The sequence below is a fragment of the Hoplias malabaricus genome, chromosome 1 (genome assembly GCF_029633855.1).
Source record: "Hoplias malabaricus isolate fHopMal1 chromosome 1, fHopMal1.hap1, whole genome shotgun sequence".
Lineage (NCBI taxonomy): Eukaryota > Metazoa > Chordata > Actinopteri > Characiformes > Erythrinidae > Hoplias > Hoplias malabaricus.
Window position 1 is genome coordinate 49,296,800 of NC_089800.1, and position 21,759 is coordinate 49,318,558.

At 38.4% G+C, this 21,759-nt stretch overlaps 2 protein-coding genes across 2 annotated transcripts; both read right to left on the reverse strand.

Moving 5' to 3' along the window:
- Nucleotides 1-996: 996 nt before the first annotated feature.
- LOC136665892 (protein FAM181B) lies at nucleotides 997-3,208 on the reverse strand. The gene has a single exon (XM_066643741.1). The coding sequence runs from the start codon at nucleotides 3,092-3,094 to the stop codon at nucleotides 2,123-2,125; it is 972 nt and encodes a 323-aa protein (XP_066499838.1). The 5' UTR covers nucleotides 3,095-3,208; the 3' UTR covers nucleotides 997-2,122.
- A 5,070-nt stretch (nucleotides 3,209-8,278) lies between these two features.
- prcp (prolylcarboxypeptidase (angiotensinase C)) lies at nucleotides 8,279-21,678 on the reverse strand. The gene is made up of 9 exons (XM_066665752.1): nucleotides 20,928-21,678; nucleotides 17,242-17,382; nucleotides 15,907-16,008; nucleotides 15,640-15,821; nucleotides 15,008-15,156; nucleotides 14,485-14,654; nucleotides 10,507-10,674; nucleotides 9,918-10,105; nucleotides 8,279-9,586 (listed from the first exon to the last, which is right to left on the reverse strand). Exons 1-9 carry the CDS (start codon nucleotides 21,114-21,116, stop codon nucleotides 9,382-9,384), a joined length of 1,494 nt encoding a protein of 497 aa, XP_066521849.1. The 5' UTR covers nucleotides 21,117-21,678; the 3' UTR covers nucleotides 8,279-9,381.
- Nucleotides 21,679-21,759: the final 81 nt, after the last annotated feature.

Below are 21,759 nucleotides of genomic sequence, written 5' to 3' on the forward strand. Positions count from 1 at the left end.
TGGAGCTGAACTGGTGATGATACAGTTTGCGACTGTAACAAGGCTGTTTAGCCAGACAACTTAGCCACAAGTCCAGTGTGTCCAATAGAAATAGGGCTCAGGTAGGTTCCTACTGGACAGTCCTAAGTTCTGGGCTTAAGTTATCTAGCTAACCTTGATAAGAATAAATCCTGCTTTGTGGGACAGCCCCTTTATAATTTAGACTTTTTCATTTTGAGCTCAAAACAAACAAATTTATAATTTTTTTTATTGTTCTGAAAATAATTTATAAACAAAGCCATCATATTATTGTTCATAATTTATATTATTAATACATTTAAATCTGCCACAATTTTGAGCATTAAATCAGTATCAGAATTAAGTTCATTATCCTGTTTTAAAGTGTAATTTGATCAAAGGCATAAAAATAAGCTTTCAGACAGTTTAAACTTTCATAGACTCAAAATATCATTCGAGAACAAGAAGTAGTTGTGAACCTATCTTCAATAAACAAGACAGGTGAAGTCTGAAGCTGGTGAAGCTGCAAATGATAATAGACAAACTGTTTTTTTAGAAAGAATTTTCTGGGTTCATTTTCACTTTTGGTCGTTCTTTTTATATATTATCTCTGCACTGGTCACGATTATTTCTTTTTAATGAGGAAAAGACCCACCCTGTAGGTTGCACGTAAGTTCACACAAAATTAGAAACCCTTCTAAAGCAGTGAGTAGTGATTAATTTTGCCCGCAGATGGAGCTATAACCTCACTGAGGTTGCAAAGCCCAACTTTTCTGAAAATGGTGTTTCTCCATGAAACTTTTTCTTAAATCTCTTCAAAAACCCAGCTCAACCATTCAGCATTCCAAATGGTGTAGATTTTGTAAACAGTCACTTTATTAATATGTCTAAAGGTCCTAGAATCATACACAGAGACATTTTATCCACAGAAAAAAAGTGAAGTTGGGATTATGACAGAAATAAAGACCAGCTTTATTGTGTCTTATTGCATTGTGAACAGAATGTGTTGCACATTCTTCAGTTTACTGTAGAGGCTACATACACAGTGATCCAACTATTCAACACAGATGGACTTGTATAAAGCAAAACAGCAATCCAGTGTCAGTAAATAAAACACAAACCTCAGACTACCTGAACATCGCTCAGTTTTAACTTATATACATCAAATCTACATGAGGAGTAGTCTGTGATTCCAACACCGGACATGCTGCAAACACAGATGCTCCTCATACAAGGCACATAATAAAAGTATGAAAGACACCTAAAATACAGTTAGCCATTAGAACTGTTTATTTTATTGGGTTGCTGATTACCACCGGCATTGGCAATGTCCAGTGTAATTGTTCCTTTTTTATCCTAAACCAGTGTTAGACAGGCATGATGAGATCAGACAAAATACATTTTCTGTTTTGTCTTAATAGCTTTACTTTGTTTAATTTCTCATTAACAATGATTTAATGCAACTAAAAGTGAGTAAAAACAGCAAGAAACTTTGATGTGTTTAATGCAGCATTAAAAAAAATAAAGAAATCTAATCTTTTTCTCAGAAGCATGAGTTTGTCTTTTTTATTGTTGTTTTTTTCTCAAGTTTATTAATAGTTCTGGCTTATTTTGATATTGTTTCTAACTGAAGGCCTGTCATAGTTCCAGATAGCTTTAATTAAAATAGATTGTACAATTTACAATGTATTACTCTGATTAAAATTTGATTACTCTCATTTTCTACACACCTACATGGCAGTGATTATTTTTGACATAAGCAAGTAAATGCAATCAGACCCTGAGATAATGTTCTTGAAACAATCTATTAACTTTTTTTCCAGTTTGACAATAAACTCCACAGTGATGGAGTACAATAAACAATTTAATTGACTATTAGTGTTGTGTCTGTATGACACATATGGAGTGATATAACTTTCTATTTGTTTTTGAGCTTATTCAGATTGCTGTAAAATTCCAAGATACCGAGCAAGCATTCGGAAGCAAACATGTGAGCACAGTAAAACAGATCTGGACAGAATAATCCATGTTGTTTATAATTATAAGATTTCTTGTTTCCTGCCTGATGTTCTTTCATAAGTTCGTCCAAAAGAAAGGTTCTTCCTGAAGGTGGTAATTCCTTCAGTTAGAGAGTTGGAAAACTGCCCCGGCTGTATCCACTGGCCAGATCGTAAGAGACCTGAGAGGAAGAGCAGTCTGTAAAGAAGTTTGGGAATGTCAGTGCACATGGAGAACTTTGCTCTACGGGAACAGACCCAGATGAGTCTGTGTTGCCATATAAAGAAGGTTCACCTGACAGTGTCCTTAGGTCCTCTGTTTTTTTGACCACACCACTACTTGTGCCCCAAGGCTCTGCATATACAAAACCTCCTGTCACAAAATGGTGTGAGTCAAACGATCCAGGCTCAGGGCCTCCAGTTACTTCCTGCTGGACCCTGATGGGTGTAGCGTGGAAGAGGTCCTGTTCACTGACCATGTTACTGTAGTCTGGCCCCAGGAGCTCAAAGAACTCTGATGCATCTGGATTTCCTCTCTCCAGGTCCTTGAGGGACATGCCTGAAGTGGATGTGACTCTGGAGCAGTTGGCTGGCTCTGTGAAGAAGGATGGGGGCAGGTTTCGATGTCTCAGCGGGGGCTTTTTGGCCCGCTCTCCACGCACGTCCTTGGCAGGGTTAAAGAGGGCCGCCAGACTCTTGCTCTGCAAGTTAGCCTGGGCCCCTTCTCGTTTAGGTGGCGTTTTGCTCTGCAGGGTGCTGGTTGGAGTCTGCGGCGAGTCTTGTCTCTTGCATGGCTCTTGAGTCGCTGCATTCCCAGATGTGATGATTCCTGTGCATCTCTTGATCTGCTTCTGGAGGTACTTGCGGTGGTTCACTTTCCTTTTGGACTTGACGGGTTTGTCCAGTGCCAGTTTAATGTTACTTGAAGCAGAGTCGATGAAGCTAAGCAAATCCTTGGTGGTCTCCCTGAAGTCGCCCTCACAGTCAGCTTCACAAAATAGACCCCTCTCCAAGCCTTTCTCCACCTCGTACTCCATAACCGAACCAGGGAAACAGAAATTTAGGAACTGCGTGTTCATGATGGCTGCCTGAACAGCCATTTCTCTCGTCAGTATTTTACCCAAGGTGTCCAGTGTTTCCCTGAAAGTTTCTCAGACCATCATTAAAACAGATTTCTTCCCCCAAGTTGGTCCTTGCGCTGGGGACGCACTGATTCTTTTCACTCCAACCAAAGCAGAACTGGGGGAAAGACTTTGGGGGAAGGCAGGGGGATTTTAGGGGGCAGGGCCAATGATGTCAGGACATTAGAGGGGTGGGACAGAAGGACCCTGAGACTTAACTCTTTGCTCACGCCTGACCACCTGCAACTAAGAGGGATTTGTCAGAGGCATCCCACAGAGCAAAAAGACAATAGCTACTTGTTCAACTGTCCCAAGCAGCTCTTATTGTGTATTTGTATGTGGCATGTACAATGTCACTATATAAAAGACTGTGATGGTACAGCAATACATTTAACAATGTTTAGAAACATACAGTTAAGGTTCTTGAAGGCCTTTGTTCTTCAGTGTTTCAAAACAAAAGTGAATCAAGTGGATCAAGTCAATCAAGGTATATCTGCAAACATTACCATTTGACTTCAGTTTTTAATATTTAACTCGTAGCATAGAATTACTATTGAGTGTTATTACTATAAACCATATTAGATTTTGGCTTTTAGAGTTCTGAAACTTTTATTTGCTGTTATATCAGAACACTGCATGAAACTTTTAATGAATGAAGTGCAGTTTTCTTTTCCAAAGTTGGTGTGCAGTATACAATAGAATACATTAGTAATGTCTGAGGTACAGTTATTATTCATCATAAAATATAATGCATTAAAACCATAAAAAGTTACATGCACAACACCAGAAAATGTTTGTTGTTTTTGTAGTTGAAAAATGCTCTAATGAGCCCTATAAGACATCAATATAATCTTTAATTATTCAAATGCTGTGATTTCTACACTTCACATATGGTATTTGCTTGCATTCACCTTTAAGGTCTGCTGCATGTTGTGAAGCTGAAAACTCAACCAAGCCTTGTATGATTACATGAGCAATAAATGCTGAAAAGTAAAAGGCAGTGTGTTCTAGCCGGTGCCACTGTATTCGCGTGTCTATTCCCAAACTTCCTGATAGTGTCTTAATCTGCTCGTGGTGAAAGTTGATTTCTTGTGCATTCCCGCACCAGTGGGAATTTTAGCCTCTGCCTGACAACTATTATGGGCTGCCTTTGACATACAGCCCAACAGGGTCTAAATAGCTTCTATTCTTCCTTCGGCAGTGAAAGGGATCTTTGTGCCAGAGATTCATTAAACTGCACCTCACAGCCCCTTCGTAAAATGGGGCTCAATAATGAACAGTCGATTTAACTAGAAAAGCTGCCGGAGCTGTTAAATTAAAGGGGACTAAAGTGCGGTTCAAGCCCAGTGTGCCAGAAGAAAATGTTGACCTTAAGAAATCCTGGGTATGAGTGTAACGGCCGCTGTAAACAGTCCTGCATTTACAGGAAGCTTCTTGGCGAACAGTGAATGCCAGAATGGAAGATGGACCAACACTGAGACGTTCATAGGGGCCCAAACTGATCTCCACTGGAGTGAAAGCATTTAAGGGACATGTTTTGGGATACTGCTTATTAGAGCAGAGACTCTGAATATGAAAAGATTTGATGAGTTGAGGTTTGCATGTAGATTCAGTGAACTCAGGCTCAGTGCTCTTTGTAGCATATGACATGTCCCCCTGAAATAAGTATAATCAAAAAGATAAGAAACCACAAATGTATTTCATTTTCAATTAAACAATCCTTTTCAAATGGTCCCAAATGTATAAGGCTACAAAAACTAATGATTTAATCAAGTATCTCAACCTTTGTAACATATATCACATTCCAAAAGGACAAATTTTCCTGTTTGTTCACTTTCTGTAACACATTTAAGGATTTTCCCAGGCATCTTTTTTCTCTTCTTTACAAGTGCATTTTAAGGTGAGGCAGTGAATCATTTAGATGTTTGCAAGGGTGAGTAAAAAAAAAAAAAAAAAAAAAGCCTGAGCTCCTTTGAGAAAGAGGGACTGTCGAGAGAGTGTTATTATCATGTAAATTCCGATGGAGAAAAGGAACAGTGAAACTGATAGCACTGATCTAATTATCTGTAGCCCAGCTCAAGCCCCTGGCCTGAATGGGGGTCCCAGAGAAGCTGCCATCACCTCACAATAAACAGCTGCGCAACAATAGAAAATGCCAATGATATAAAAAAGGAACTGTCCTTTCGTTCCAATAGATACATTTATTCAGTAGGAATCTACAGTCTGTGTCCTGTCGGTCATTATTGCAAATAGAATAATAAGTATGGCATCTAATTAAAACAAACATGAATTCAGCACGTTTCAATAGGGACAGTACTAGTTTTTGCCTTTAAAAAAGCATATTCTAAAAGCACACAAATTGGAAATGGTGCACACTCCGCACTTCAAGGCTTTGGCAGTGCATCTAGCCCTTTCATTTCTTCTAAACAAGTTTCCACATCCTCCTCTTTCTTCAGCAGCCTAATTTTGGCACAGTGACATCACCAAACTAATGGCTGATATTTTCTCCTCTTCCCGCACAGAGCTTTTGTACATGCTAGTCATTCACATTTGAGGGCCTGACGCACTGATTCCGGAAACAAGTTTCTATGGCCACATAAAGGGCGAGGGGATCAGAAGGGGTGGGGAGTTGAACACTGGCAAAGGGAAAAGGGGAAAAAAGGAGAATTGCATTAACATTAAAGAAAAGAGACAAAGGGGATTCCTGACCACTTGAACTTCCTAAAAAAAAAAAAAATGGTCCAGCATGTTTTGTCTGGAAGAAACACATGTTGGGATAACAAATACAAATACGTCTGCACCTTCTGAGACTCAGCTTTTACACTTCAAACAAAAACATATCCATAGACAAAACATTGTCGTACCTCACACAAAACTAATTATTATTGGGGGGGGGGTTAATAAACAAGGTCAATCAGAGGTGAACAAATGTCTTGGGGGGAGAACAAATGAGGCAAGCAGTGAAACAACATTCATCTTTCCGCTTTCGATTCACGTCCCTGGAAAGCTGCTTAAGCAAACGGACCATTGAAAGTAGAGCATTGTTTGCTTATCGTTACACACTGTGCACTCCGCCCTCTGCCTGGGGAATTTACAAACTCAGCACCCACTCTTATTCTCCTTCACCCTCCATCCCTGCCCCCAGAACACCCTCTCCATCGCCTCCACGCATCAAAAGCAGGTTACACACACACATGCAAGTGCACATAAGCCTAAGCTCTTCCCACTGGTGTGTGGTCTGCGTTAGCAATGGCACACGCGCTTCCAAAAACTTTGGGTCAACGGAATATTAATAACCAATTTGACTGATGTATCTGTCAAGCAAAAAGAAAGGCTGGTCCAGTAAACGACAGCACCAAAGCACTGAGAACATACAGCTCACAATGTCTACATCAACAATGTTTTACTGTATTGAGTCCATAGGGAAAAACTGTCAGATTAACTTCAGATGTCTCCAGAAGGATAAATTATCTTTACGGCAAGGGTCCTGGACAAGGCTGAAACTAAAGAGCATTTTAAATGGAGACAGTGGGAAAATGGCCCTATATGTATACATTATTAAACTTTATAAAAAGATAACTTCAAACATATAAAATGTATTTATCTGAATATGTTTTTGTGTATACTCGTTGTTGTAACTGTGTTGCTGCCATTTATGGCCAGGTCTCCCTTGTAAATGAGAAACAGTGATCTCAACGGGATTAACCACGTTAAATAAAGGTTAAATAAATGTAATAATTCACGGGAAAGCTGAAGTGTTCCCTAGCAGTCACTCAGCACTTTTATTTTAAAGTATAATAAGTAGTCAAGTGAGTGCAATGCTTTTACCTCAAAATGTATTCATCTCAGTCAATCAAAGGCAACAGTATCTATGCAAACTTATCATTTATTGTTTTACGAGGGTGCTCATGCCTTATCAAATATAATTGTTCTCACCCAGTAGGAATGCACTGATATTGAATTTCTGTGTATTAACTGAGAGTTTTAAATGACTGGCATTACATAATGCACAAGCGTTTCGTTAAGCAATTTATATAAGGAATTGCTAACAATAAAACACATACAGGTATCATGAGCCTTGATTTAAATATTGTTGATTACAAATAAATATCAATATATTACGCAAAATAGTGAGTAAAACACAACAAAAGAAAAACCTTTAGACATTGTTGCACTCAGAGGACAAGAGCTGACACTGTTGTGACCTTTTAAAGATGGCAATTCATCATCAATCATTTCATCCCTTTCAAACTCATTTCATCTCCAGAGCTTCACCCCTCAACCCCAGCACAGCAGCAAGTCTCAAGCCTCCTCCACACGCAGGCTATAGTATTAATAACATAACTAGCAGGGGGCAGGTTGCAAAAGATGAGGGGATGTTAAGGTACAGAATTTTAGTGAGGCTGGAGCTGCTGGTGAGTGAATGGCAGGGAGGGGAGCGGTCATGTGGTCAGTCTGCATGGGGCATGGTCTCCTGTTCTACACCGCTAACCTCCCGCCAGCCACTTTATTGCTCCATGTCTGCCACAGAGATTTCATTAAATCACGCAGAAGCACTGACTGAGGAAGAGCAGGAAATGGGATATCTCTGTTGGATTTTTATTAATATGCCTTTACACAACAATGCTGCACTACCGCAACAGTGCTACTTTTACATTACCTCTCTTTTTCCATATTATTTGTTTTCCCTTTGTACTTCCTTTATATTCTTTTTTATCATTATTTTTCCCCTTTCCTTCCTTCCTTCATTTTCTGTATGTTTTGCTTTTTTCTTCCCCTCAGTCTCTGTCAGTTCTTTATTCTTTTATCATTTAAACTATTTTTTTTCTTTCTTTCTTTCACTCTTCTTGGTTTTTTGCTGAAAATGTTTCAAAAGACAAGTTATATACCTTCTAACTGCATCAGCATCTGAAACACTAGATAAGAAACAGGACTCTGTTAATAATAAACTAAATGCTATCAGACACAATAAAATGAAATAGACCAAACATCCTACTGGTTACTAACTGGGATTAGTTGTTTTGACTTGGATTTAATCATAACCTCCTCAGCCAGGGGTGCTACTTATGTTTGATAAACACACAATAAAGACTCATTGAATCCAGTTCAGAATAATCGTTTAAATATTAATATAAAGCACATTATTTTTTCAACTTTTAGCAAAACAGCTTTTATTGAAGTAATGGTAAACACTCGGTGAGACATGCCACATTTTAACCAGAAAACCCAGGGCACAGATATTGCATTCACATGATCTCAATAGTAAAGGACGTTTACATAGCTTTATAATTGAAGCTATAATTGTATAATTTATCCTTATATTTAATGCCTTAACAACATTATCATTGTCAAAAAAATCAGTAATGCTTACAATACCACATTAAGAAATAATGCAATGCAATTAAATGGTTTCCAGCCCTTGGAAAATGAAAGTTTATTGTTTTAATGAAGTATCTGCAAATCAAATTATTAGCTCAGATACCCCAGATAAAACAGCTTGATGCCAAGGGAATAATAGAATTTTGTACAGAGGAGTCTTAATTAATAGACAGTGCATGATTTTCTTTTAGGTAATTATGTGTTTTGATCATACTGGCAGTGTTAACAATTAAACAGCGCGAATGAAACTCTATTTAGTCATTTTACAAAAGAATGGATATAACAGAGTGCCCTGTGATGGACTGGGGCACTGTCCAGAGTGTGTTGCCGCCTTGCGCCCAGTGATGAGTAGGCTCCGAACCCACTCTGACCCTGAACTGGATAAGCGGTTAAAGACAATTAATGAACGAATGGATATAAGAGATCCTTAAGACCTTAAGAAAAGATCATTCACCATCAAATTTAACCGCTTCTAGTCATTCATATATTTTACATTATTGCTTTTTACGTTCCAATAATCAGGATTATTCCACTGAGGATGCTTTGGCATCTGGGGTGTTGTTTTGTTTATTATAATCTTAGGACTACAATAAAAGGGAAATTATGAAGGACATAAAAGTGCAATTTGTCCAAATGTACAAAAGCATTCTGAAGAACTTAAAACATGATGATATGATCATTTGAGTGACATGAGAATAGCATATTCATTCTCTTTATTTGAAAAGAGAAATAAATAATACAAAAAAATGCAATCCTTCTTTGGTGTGGTTTAGTAAACCCATTACCTCAGACCTCAGCACGCACACACACACACACGCACACACACACACACATTAATGACATGACTGTTCTTGATCCAGATTAAGTAAGATCTAGTGCAAAATGCATCACCGTGTACTTGTTGAATGTTTGATCCAAAGTTTGAAGTACTCCACTTCATTGGCCCGGGCTTGAATGACCGTTTGTGGGTCATACTCATTATTATAGCGCAAGTCCAGGTGGTGAGCTCCATCAGGTATCACAATAGCCACCAGAGTGTCTGAGAGGTCTTTGGTAACACCGCCACTCATCCAGGGGTCCAAACCTCCATTACTGTAACAAGAGGAAAGGAGAAGAAGAAAGGAGATTTGTATTAAACCTTTAGGGAGCAATAAGCCATTTTCACCACTAACGAGAACCAAGAGATTATTGCTAATTTTTTTTCTACAAAGTACTGCTCACATTAGGTAAAGTGGCTATAATAATTTAGACATAATCATATAATCATTTTATAATGTGAAGAGGAATCATGAGGTAAAATGAAACTGCACCTTTAAAAGTCACAGCTATCACCAAAGATAACAAAATAACGTGTTTGTCTTCTACATGTTAAAAAAACCCTAATCTAAAAGGTGTTCCACAGAAGTGTAAAATAACTTCCCACCTGAAGACGATGTTACTGTGGGAGCTGATGTTCTTCCCACCGTAAAGCATACCAGCCCAGTACTCCCGTGGCCTAACTCCAAACAGATCGTAGCACTCATCAGAGAATGCCTGGAAGTCCCACTGCTGAGGCTCAAACATGTCCTGAACCCCATCTGTACACATAGGCATCACCATTTCTGTGCAGGCCTGGAGAAAAAGAACAGTGAAGGTAGTGTTTCGGACATAGCAATTTATATTTGATTTACTTCTACATTTATGGCATTAAGCAGAAAGTTTAATTCAAGTCTAACCTCAGTTCTAAAATGTTAGAAGTCTTGCCAAAGGTGTACAATACCAAAAAATATAAAAATGAGGCATAAATTCTGCACAGGACACATTATTCTTATTTATGTATATATGTTAAATCCTGTGTACTCCCTGAAGAAGGAATGTTAAATTACTGTCATTTTTAACATCAACAAGACCTTTGTCATGTGACCAGTGGCACCTAAACATTTACAGACAACTGAATATTCAATGGCTACAGTAAACAGGCAACAGACTAATTCTTCATGTTAACATTCTGAATAAAGAAGCCGAGGCTCTACCTGGTAGAACCAACCCCTGATGCCAAGATTTCCAGTAGCAGTCTGAGACGTGTTGAGGCACTCTGTATTTCCTGTGTAGTTGTAGTACACTTTGACAGCCTGAGAGACGGCATGCAGCAGCTGCTTGTCTGGCACATCGGTCTTAAACTGAAGGTGTGAGCAGACAACCTGTTAAAATCAAAAGCCAAACATTACATTACTACGTGAACATATTGTTAAAATAAACTTGTAGGAATTAAGTATGTATAACTAATATGTGTTGTGTGTGTGTGGATGTGTTTATGTCAATTTTTTGCTTTTCCTTTATATTTTGCTTGACCAAAATTAAGTTTGAACTCACATGCTATCCCTGATTTTCCTCTTGTATCAGCATTAGAGTTTGGAACTATTAATAATCTAGCAATAAGGAACAGAATTACTGTCACACACACTTCACTATGCAATGTCTATCCAATCATTATCATGGCCAGATAAAAGCTAAGACATGAAAGTGTTCTTCCCAAAAAACGACACAGTCTGATGTTCAAACCCAGTTCTGTGGCCTGAGTATATCCTAAAATGTACATCTAGAAGAAAGTCATTTGTATTTATGTATGAAAGGCCCTTAAAATATGATTTAACATCACCATAACTATACTAAATAACTGGATAAAAATATATTACAGTCTGTAGGACTGTGATGATCAGATGTTCAATCATTTAAAACTAAACATTTGCTCTGCAATACAGTATGAAACAACACAAAGCATCATTTCTGTTGCCTGCTCTTCACAACACATTTCTCTTTAAGGAACTCTTTAAAGGGTACTTAAAATTAATGAGATTGAAGAAGGTTTCCAAATAAGTTTCTAAAGATGTGATTTTCCAGTTGTAAGCTTTTACAATTGGAAAATCACTTCTTTAAAAAAAGGAAGATGTTCAGCATCTTTGCTATTTTCCTGAGAGCCAGTGTACAACAGAGTCCAAGGGCATACTGTGGAATCCCAAAATAAGGGACAGAAAGTTGAGTTTTTTCATCTGAACCTCAGCACCTGCAACAAATGATGGTGGTTTACAGTGAAGATGTAAAAAAAAAACAAGGTCTGTGGGTTGACATCAATTTCAGTGAATCGCCGTGTTGTAACCGGAGAGCTATTTAACAAATATATCTCAAAGATACTGCTTAAAAATAAACAGTGAGTGTTAAGTCAAAATAGCTGCTTACCACTACTCAGGAAAAATGAAAGCGTCTGAAGAAATTACTGTTTGAAAGTATATCCCCTAAAAGTGGTTCCACTAGGTATTAAAGAGCTAACGTTATTTTCCAATCAATCACTTTGAGTGTATAAACTTACTCAATAATCAGTGTGGCACTGTGTACTGTATGTTTTATAAATCTATTACTGTAATATATAAAAGTCAAATCTGAGCCATCCATAAAGGAATCTACATAATTTCATACAAGAAAAGACTGCATTACAACCTTCTGCCTTAAATTACTGATGCAACCTCTCTTCCCATCCAAACAATTCAGGTATGAATTGAACCATAGGATTTTTTTTTTGTTTTGTATTGTTTTTTTGTTTTTTTTTTTAAGTCAAAAGGCAATCTCTTATAAGTAAACATTACATTTGGTACAGAAGTCTTCCTGTGCTAAATATTTTATATTTCATTATACTAGTTTGCACCTGCTAAGAGAGGACTTGCCTGTATTTTAAAATAAATTAATATTATTTTTTAAATGAATAAATGCATGAAAATATGCATTAAATATTTCTTATTATAGTATTCATGTGTAAATAAATAAATAAATCTCTCAAAATAATGTTCAGCTTTCTATTGAGTGTTACCAAATTCTTATTTTGAAGAAAAACAAACAAACAAAAAAAAGGTTTCCAGCACTTTCCCTGTGGAATCTGATTTGCATGTGAAATTGTGTGGAAGAGAACTGTGCTTAAGTAGAATTTATTGCTTCAGAGCTGACACAAAGAATCCAGAATTGTTTAAGATCAGCAAGGACAAGGCATACAAAGCCAGCTCAGGGAAATACATGCTTCAGATACAGTGCTCAAAATACATAAAGCACAGTTCTAACAGTGGAAGCTAATTAACTGTGAGATCCCTGAAAGGAAACACAAAATTGCAGCTGCAACACTGAATATGAATATGCTTTTGGTCTATGTGTATGTGATGCTCACAGGGTTCTACAGCCATAAACATGAGGCAGACCTTGGGTGTTCTGTAGCTTAACCGTTCAAGTGGAGTAGAGTTAGCACTGAGTTTGTTGCTAAGGCTTTTGTCTGAGATTTAAAGGAGGAGGTGTTCTGTGCACGAGGTACGCTACAGACATGTCCAAGCTAAGACTTATACCATAACAAAAAATGCAGTGGCTCTCTAAAGCATCTTCTCTACTTTTCAGATGGGATTAGGCTTATACATTCATCTCCGCCAACAGATTTCCCTCCTCTAAGCCCTCAATGCCCCCTTCTCACAGTCACTCACATAATCACATTAGCTTTGTCATTAAAAGGCCCCCTCTTTGCACCCACTGTCTAAACCGCTTTAAACACTCATAGGGGTCCCATACATTATCAGATATAAGCCAAAAAATATAGCTCATAAATGAACACTCTGTTTGTCAGAGCTAGATTTATTCAAAAACACACCGTGCCTGATTTGATTGGCAGTGACAGACTTTTTACATCTAATTTTGAACACTTTGTAAAAACCAAATGCTATGTTTTACATAATGTTTTATTATTTATTTATTATTTACATATTTTATTTATAAACTTTCAGAAAATGGTCTCATTATTGCAGACTAAATAAACATATACAAATATATAATAGATTTGTAGACACATTATAATTCCACATTTTAAACATATCCATATAAGAACATACCACTTAAATCAATCAAGAGGATAAAGACTAGTAAATCCCTTTATTAATCATTTTACTAAGCACATTTCTATAGCGCAAATAGGCAGTTTGCTTTAAAATGAGTATATACCTTATATCTGTTTCATTTCTACACATTTTATTCAATGTATAATATGAAATTAATGCTTAATCAATGGGTGAACAATGTGAATTAAACAAGAATATATTTTGTTCTTAATTCTTAATTTGTTTTTACTAACCAATAACTTTGTAATTCTTTTTTATGTCACCAACTCTCATCATGTAGCCAGTAAAACTCTGTCAGAATACAAATGCTTCTATTACTCTTTGATATATATATAGAATCAAACTCAACATCCTGCACAGAACACCTCGGAGATCTGAAAGACTTTCTCAATAGGGAGCTTAGTAGTAAAAGGGGAGTTAAAGAATAGGGAACTACCAATAGCAACTGATCAAAGAGAAAGCACAAATTCAACACCAGCACCTTATAAATATTAATGATGCTTCTAGGGTAAACAAGCAATTACAAAAGCCTGCACCTTATCGGCAGTGTTAATGAGTGACTCATTTCAGAGAAAATCACATAGGCTGAGCTGCTTTAGAGTCTTGCCACAATGTTAGAAAGTGGCTCAATTTTTTGTATTATCCTTTGGGGCATGGGGGCATTGTTTCATCTGTGACTGTAAGGCATGTTCTTAAAAAGATCCATTTATTCTAGCATCCTGGACATAATCTCAGAATGGGGGGGTTGGGGCGGGTGTGAGGGAGAAGGGGGAACAGAATACACCAGTCATGTTGCTTGGGGTAATTCTGTGTAAAAAAAATGTCCTTCACTGAAAAAACAGTTAATTTATTTTTGTTTTCTTGCTTAACTCTGTTGTAGTACAAGCAGTGAGATTACGTTAAAAAATGCAAACAACACAAACAATGTATAGACAACTACAGCAAAGTGTTTCTGGGCTTAAAAGCATTTGTTGTACCAGACTCATAAACAAGCCTTGCTCCTCATTATCTTTAACTTGAGCAAAACATAAACACAGAATAATCTGTGATGAAATGACAACCTGTGAAAGTCAGTTCAATGTACAGTACCTTCACAGGCCAGGCTGGGAGCGGCTGGAGGAAGTTGGCTTCGTAAGGATAATCCACCATCGCCAAGTTTACCCAGGTCTCCTGGAGCCAGCCCTTAAAGCTGTTCACATCCACTTTTTTCAATGGAGAGCACAGCGTAAACTCCTCTGACAGCCACTGGAGACCCTCATCTAGGATCATTCAATCAAAGCAAGATTCTTTAAGAAACAAGTTAGAAAGAGGAAACACTCTGATTTTGCAAGATGAGGCCACCTCTGGAACACCTTTCAGTAATTAAACAGTGGTTTAATGGATATTATACACAAATTATCATTTAAAAAGATATGGTCAAAAAGCACACAAGGATTTATAAAGACCTGGGAGGGGCAGTGTTCCACTAAGTAAGATTTCTCTGTTTACCAATATAACATAATCCCGAAATCAAAGAGCAGAGAAATAATCCTCAACTTTTTGCTTAAGTTATCTAGCTAATTTATACATCCTGTTTTGCGGAATACTCCCCTAGTTTCACCTCCAGACAAACCTGTTGAGGATACATTGTTGACAGCCATCCATGACCTCCTGATGTTATTACTGCAGGGAGTCCCATAGTCTTTGGTAACTATTTTGTAGAAATCACCACAGGGCACCATATCAGTGAACTGCCAGATAGGTGCAGATGCAGCCAGAGCACTGAAAGAAAACAGACGATCACTATTCATATTCTTTTGTTTCTTGTATTGATCTTAAGCCGGAAATAAAAAATTTGTGTAGATATATGTCTGATACTGAAGACATATATCTAAAAAGCTGATACCCGGTCATACATTTTTTCTTTTAAAATAAGGGGCATTAGTAGGTAGTTTCTTCCTTTGCTGCAGTAACAGCTAATTCTTCTGAGGCTTTACACTAGATATTGGAATATTTCAGTGAAAATTTGATGCCATTCAGCCAAGATAATATTACTAAGTTAGAACTTCAAGCCTGTTATATATATATTTCAATCCAAAGATACACTGTAGTCATTGTCCGTAACTGTTATCAAGCTCAGGGTCAGTGTGTGTCCAGGGCCTACCCAGAAGCACTGAGCACAAGACAGGAATGCCAGTCCATAGCATGGCAATATAAACTTCTGTAATGTCATACCTATATACCATACCATAAGGATATGCTTACCCTATAACTGCACTGGGGTACTTCATCCTCAGCCATGCTGCCAGCATTCCACCATAAGATCCTCCAATGGCAATGACTGGGCTATTCTGGGCTCCAGGAAAAGTCATCTTGATGTTTTTGATCAGCACCGCAAAGTCCGCCAAAGCTTGCTCTGATGTCAAGTAGTTCAGATACTTGGCATTCTGAAATTTAGCACAAAAAATTACAGTATATTGATTCAAATAGCTATGATCATTACAAAAAATAAATAAATAATATCTGGCATACACTGTAGGATTGATTTCCAAATGGCAGGGATTCCCCATAGTAGCGATGCTCTGCAAAAACCAGCATAGCTCCCAACTCTTCGGCCGTGTCCCACATAAAGCCCTACAACCAATAAAGACACATATAAAAAGCACTACACAAGTATGTTATCAGCACACTGTAAAGACAAGTGTATATGAATATAACGAAAATATAACAGCAGTGAAATTTGCTTTAGAAAACCTTACATAACCACACATTTCAACAATCATGAAGAAATTAACTTAAATATTCATTCATTCATTCATTCATTATCTGTAACCCTTATCCAGTTCAGGGTCACGGTGGGTCCAGAGCCTACCCGGAATCATTGGGCGCAAGGTGGGAATACGCCCTGGAGTGACACCTACGGACACTTTTGAGTCACCAATCCACCTACCAACGTGTGTTTTTGGACCGTGAGAGGAAACCACTCCACACAGACACAGGGAGAACACACCACACTCCTCACAGACAGTCACCCGGAGGAAACCCACGCAGACACAGGGAGAACACACCACACTCCTCACAGACAGTCACCCGGAGGAAAGGAAACCCACGCAGACACAGGGAGAACACACCACACTCCTCACAGACAGTCACGCGGAGGAAACCCACGCAGACACAGGGAGAACACACCACACTCCTCACAGACAGTCACCCGGAGGAAACCCACGCAGACACAGGGAGAACACACCACACTCCTCACAGACAGTCACCCGGAGGAAACCCATGCAGACACAGGGAGAACACAACACACTCCTCACAGACAGTCACCCGGAGGAAACCCACGCAGACACAGGGAGAACACACCACACTCCTCACAGACAGTCACCCGGAGGAAACCCACGCAGACACAGGGAGAACACACCACACTCCTCACAGACAGTCACCCGGAGGAAAGGAAACCCACACAGACACAGGGAGAACACACCACACTCCTCACAGACAGTCACGCGGAGGAAACCCACGCAGACACAGGGAGAACACACCACACTCCTCACAGACAGTCACCCAGAGGAAACCCACGCAGACACAGGGAGAACACACCACACTCCTCACAGACAGTCACCCGGAGGAAACCCACACAGACACAGAGAGAACACACCACACTCCTCATAGACAGTCACCCCGGAGGAAACCCACGCAGACACAGGGAGAACACACCACACTCCTCATAGACAGTCACCCGGAGCGAGAATCAAACCCACAACCTCCAGGTCCCAGGAGCTGTGTGACTGCGACACCTACCTGCTGCGCCACTGTGCCACCCTTTAACTTAAATATATGAAGGAAAAAATAAAATGTCATAATTACAGTGTTGTTACAGAACCATGTGATGTCTCCTTCATTGCCGGTGTAAAACAGAATTGGGCCATTCTCCTGATGCCAGTGCTGGTCATTGACAAGGTACCTCTGCTTAAATGTGCCACTCTCCAAAAATCCAAAGTGATCTATCTGAAAAAAGACATAGAATATTTATTTCAGAACTGTCCAATTTTCTTATTTATGGCAAATGTATAAACATTTCTTCTTCTTCTGGTGGGACAGTAGTGTTGATACAGAGGTCTCTCCTTTTAAAAAAAACACCTGGCACATCTTGCCCGAGTGATAAGGTAAGCTGTGTCATTTTATCTTTATTTTCTCTCAGCTGTTTCTTAAAAAACACAACAAATATGATCTCAAGAAGTAATCTCAAGAAGCATCAATGAAAAAACTAATTTCACACAACTGCAGACATGACGTACAGCCTTTGAAACAATGTAGTTATTCCTGTGTGCTCTCATTGGTGATGTGGCCCTCTGCCATCCTGGTTTTGTCAAGTGGAAAACCACAGGGGGAGGATGCAAGGATAATTAGCTTCAATTTGTATTAAAATCCATTGCCAGGCCTCAGGGATGCCACATTAGTTCCGGCTTCTCCAGCCCTGTGACGTCCTTTTATTCAGTCACAGAACTCATCCTCTGTCATCCCTACGTATTCACTCAATGCACATTTAGGGAAAACACAGAGGAGGGGACTAAAGTATGTTCTCAAAACTGCCACTGTGTTTGTGCACCGCTCTCCTCTTTCTTGAATAACACCCAATAAATAAAGAATGTTCTCTTTTGTTGTTGTTTTTCCCAAACACTCTCCCACCTCCTTTAGGGTTTAATAAAGGGGGGGGGGGGTTGGTGGGGCACAAATTTTATGAGACAATGACCCAAAATTCCCAGGGACAGAATTTTCACTCTCCCAACAGTCAGATCTTGGCTTGGGGTCAAATATCTGTCACTGTTTTCATATGCTTTTAAGACTAATTCCACTTCAAAGTCATGCATAATTACAAAATCTCATTATAAAAATAACCTATTTCTGCGGGGTTCGGTGTCACTCGAGTGTTTTGAGTGAACAGAGATAAACCTACATTCAGCTTAAAACACTGCTTGCAATAAATCCTTGTTAATACATGGTGATTCTCTCCTCACCGGCTTGTCCCTAAAAGAACTAAAGTGAACAAAACTGATTGGATCTTTGGCGCCACCTGGTGGTCACTAACAAGTCTGTGTACTGTACCGATGAGCAGAAGTCTTAAATATCCACTTCGATCTAATAAATTTTACTATTTTTGGCCTATTTTCAACATCATCTGCTTCAGTTTACTGCACATCCACCAGATATAAGTGAAAATATACCCATCACTGGTTACAGGGACTTCTCCTTTAATCAAACCCAGCTTCTGCTTTCAGTTTCTCTCTTCTGATGTCTGTTGGTCACTATTTCTACTGGAAAACCCCTGCATTCAAACACTGAGTTTATCAGAGCAAGATGGATGCTCTGCTAATTATTTTCTGTATAATATACATTCTTTGTAGATCCCTAATTCACAGCAAAAGACTGAAACCTCGTTATACGTCTATGAAATGATAGCCATGATATTTCAGCTGAAAACTGGACTAAGAAGTGTTAAAGGGGAGTTCCATGATTCACAATGGTTTGATGTGAAAGCGTCCAATGCAGAGAAACTTACTGGTATTTTACAAGGGATTATCAAAACAAACAAATAAAATCAGGTTCTTGGGGTTTTGTTTTATTTGTTTGTTTGTTTGTAAAACCTTTAGTGAATCTACAGTTTTCTGAGTTGCTTTAATAGAAGTAAAATACAATGTCAGTGTGCAACAAATTAGACACATTCGGGTTCCATTTTGGAGAAACAAAACACAATGTTTTGGACGTCAAGGTGCATATTCACAATTTAGCAAAAGGTTATTACTGATTTATGGGAATATTTAAACCTGTAAAATGGTAAGACGTCTGGTTCCTATAAGGACCTCTCAGCACTGACTCAGTCAAACTTGAATGCCTTTGTTGACGTCTTTACAGTTCTCTGATATACTGGAATATAACTGGAATTCCCGTTTCTGTAACCAACACCAGCTTGTTTTAGTAGAAACGTTTCTCCTTAGAGCCATTAGTCAGCTAAAGTGCCCTTGAAAAGCTGTTTTCAGGTAGGATATCAGTTACTGATTACAACCTGTTAAGTGCTGACAAAGGGAAAAGACAAGACAATAAGGAGCAAGAAGGTCAGGAAATGGCCTCACTCTTCCTTAAGCTTGGCGGATGAATCTGGCACTGTGAAGCTGTACGAGCAGAATAGACGCTGTTAAACAATTCCCTTCAATCTGTTATGTCCAGGTCACAAGGTAATTGCGTTCACAGTCCAGTCTGCAGGCTTGTTTTTGTCTTAAACACGATGGGCTTTTCCTGTGCAAGTCTTTCTCACGCACTCTTTAAAAAACAAATGTCTATGTTCTCCACAAATGATTTCTGAAGCACTATTAAAATCATTAAAGGTATAATGATAGGTATAAAGCATCATATCCCTCATTCTGTTCCATCACCCATGTCAAAGAAATATTAGAAATCTTCTTAACACAAGGCTTGTGGTGCTGCCGCTGACTGAAGCACATGCCAAAAGGATTTTTAAAATTCACTTCCATTTCATTTCATTTGAATAAACCTTTCTTGGCACAAAGCCAGTGCCAGGTGATATGCTGCTCCAAGCAGGACTGGTGCCAAAACTCTTATGGATTTGCTATTCTACTTAGTAGGCAAACCGGAAAAGCTCATTGTCAGCAGACACAATAAAAAAAAGCAGTGGAGCAGAGATTATGTGTGGAGAAAATTAAGGAAATCCGTAGAGGAAACGCAGTTGTATTCTACGAGCAAACCACCAACAGACCTAGATCTGGGACATGGGGATTTGTATTTGCATTTGTAATTGAAAATCAATTACATTTAATCTGATTTTATTTATAATTAATCAAAGCAGATACAAGTGGTTTTAAGCTGACAATAAAAGACTCAGCAGATGAGTGTTATACATTAGTGTGTGTGTATATATATCCTCATGTCCTAATATGTACATTAATGTCTTCCACAGGTCATTTATTAAACCTTTTTTCCCTAGCTCTTAGCTCTGCCTCTTGCCTTCATCTTGAAAGCCCCAATTTACAACGGTTGGTTGGATCTTTAGGTTTGTGATGTCAGAAACCTGAATTTGATTTTTTGAGTCTTTGGAACAATCCCGTTTCAAAGCAGAAACACTTAACCATGGCACTGACTGATATTTTCATTCACATAATGTCTTCTAGCATACTAAAATAATAATAATAATAATAATAATAATAATAATAATAATAAAACAAACACCAGACATGTTAACTAGGTAAAACATGCGATAATATATTATTATGAATTAAATTAAAATATTTTTCATTTCAGAATTTTGGTTTTATTAAAGCGTGTTTGTAAAATAAACAGCATTATCTAGACATTAAAAGTGTTATGCCAAAATATTATTCACTTAGAAGTCTATTATAAAATGTCTAGCATTTTTCCACAGTTGCCACATGTACACTTTATCAACAAGCTCGGTTTGTCAACGCATTGTGATAAAAACCCCATGAGTGTTTGACTGGCAGCGGTGAAAGAGAACAGCTGAAAAGTGAGTGAAAACTTACCTGCTGATTAAAATATAAAGTTTTGTAAGAAACGGCTCTGTGGTCAGAGACCTGGGAGAAACTTCTTGTGACCCTATGTCTACCCAGAAGATGTGGAGTTTTAAGGGCGTCTGTATGTAAACACGCTGAGGAAAGTAAGAGTAGACTTGTAGCGAGAGATAAATATCTACACGCAGTTATAGTTCTCATGTCTGAAGGTGAGGAGAAGGAAAAGAGAAGTGAGCTGAGATGAGCTTGTTTTGTTTGACTGAAGTCGCACGAACGGAAGAAGGAGGAACCTGTCAATAACCTGGAGCTGGTTTTCGAATTTACCGTTCCACCTTAAATAGTGCAGCAGACAGGCGCTAGAATGAAACTTCTGCAACTGCACCACTTAAGGTGGAACGGTAAATTCGAGTAAGCAAATGAGCGAGAAAGCAACAACTTTTAGCAAATAATAATAATAATAATCTGAAAACGACGAATAAGAGGCCAATTTAGCGAAGTGCGCATGTCAAAATATCAGTTTTAAGATTGCCTCCTCTAAGCATTCCTTTTAATTTTGCGATATATTAACTCGATAGGGTCTGAGAAAAAGACCTTAACATGAACCAGGATTTCACAGACAGTAAAAACTGTCTATTTTTTAGCGTTTTTTCCACTAGCGGGGGTAATAAAGCCTAAATAGCATGTGTACGTAAATATTATTAAAATACCCGACTGGAACTATGGCTATTTTCTTTTAGCAACTAAATAGCTAAACGCTCATTGAAGTGCGCGCAATGGCTGATGGTAGTTGTAGTCTTGAGTGTCGGTTTATATTTAAAAAAAAACCTGGAGTTTCCCACCAGGA

What these genes read in the sequence shown, in the direction of transcription:
- LOC136665892 (XM_066643741.1), bottom strand. Translation starts at nt 3,094, where the DNA reads ATGGCTGTTCAGGCAGCCATCATGAACACGCAGTTCCTAAATTTCTGT.
- prcp (XM_066665752.1), bottom strand. Translation starts at nt 21,116, where the DNA reads ATGAGAACTATAACTGCGTGTAGATATTTATCTCTCGCTACAAGTCTA. An exon ending in TACCCCAGTGCAGTTATAGG is followed by an intron (nt 15,157 to 15,639) that starts GTAAGCATATCC and finishes GTTTTCTTTCAG; the next exon opens with TGCTCTGGCTGCATCTGCAC. An exon ending in CACAGTAACATCGTCTTCAG is followed by an intron (nt 9,587 to 9,917) that starts GTGGGAAGTTAT and finishes CTCTTGTTACAG; the next exon opens with TAATGGAGGTTTGGACCCCT.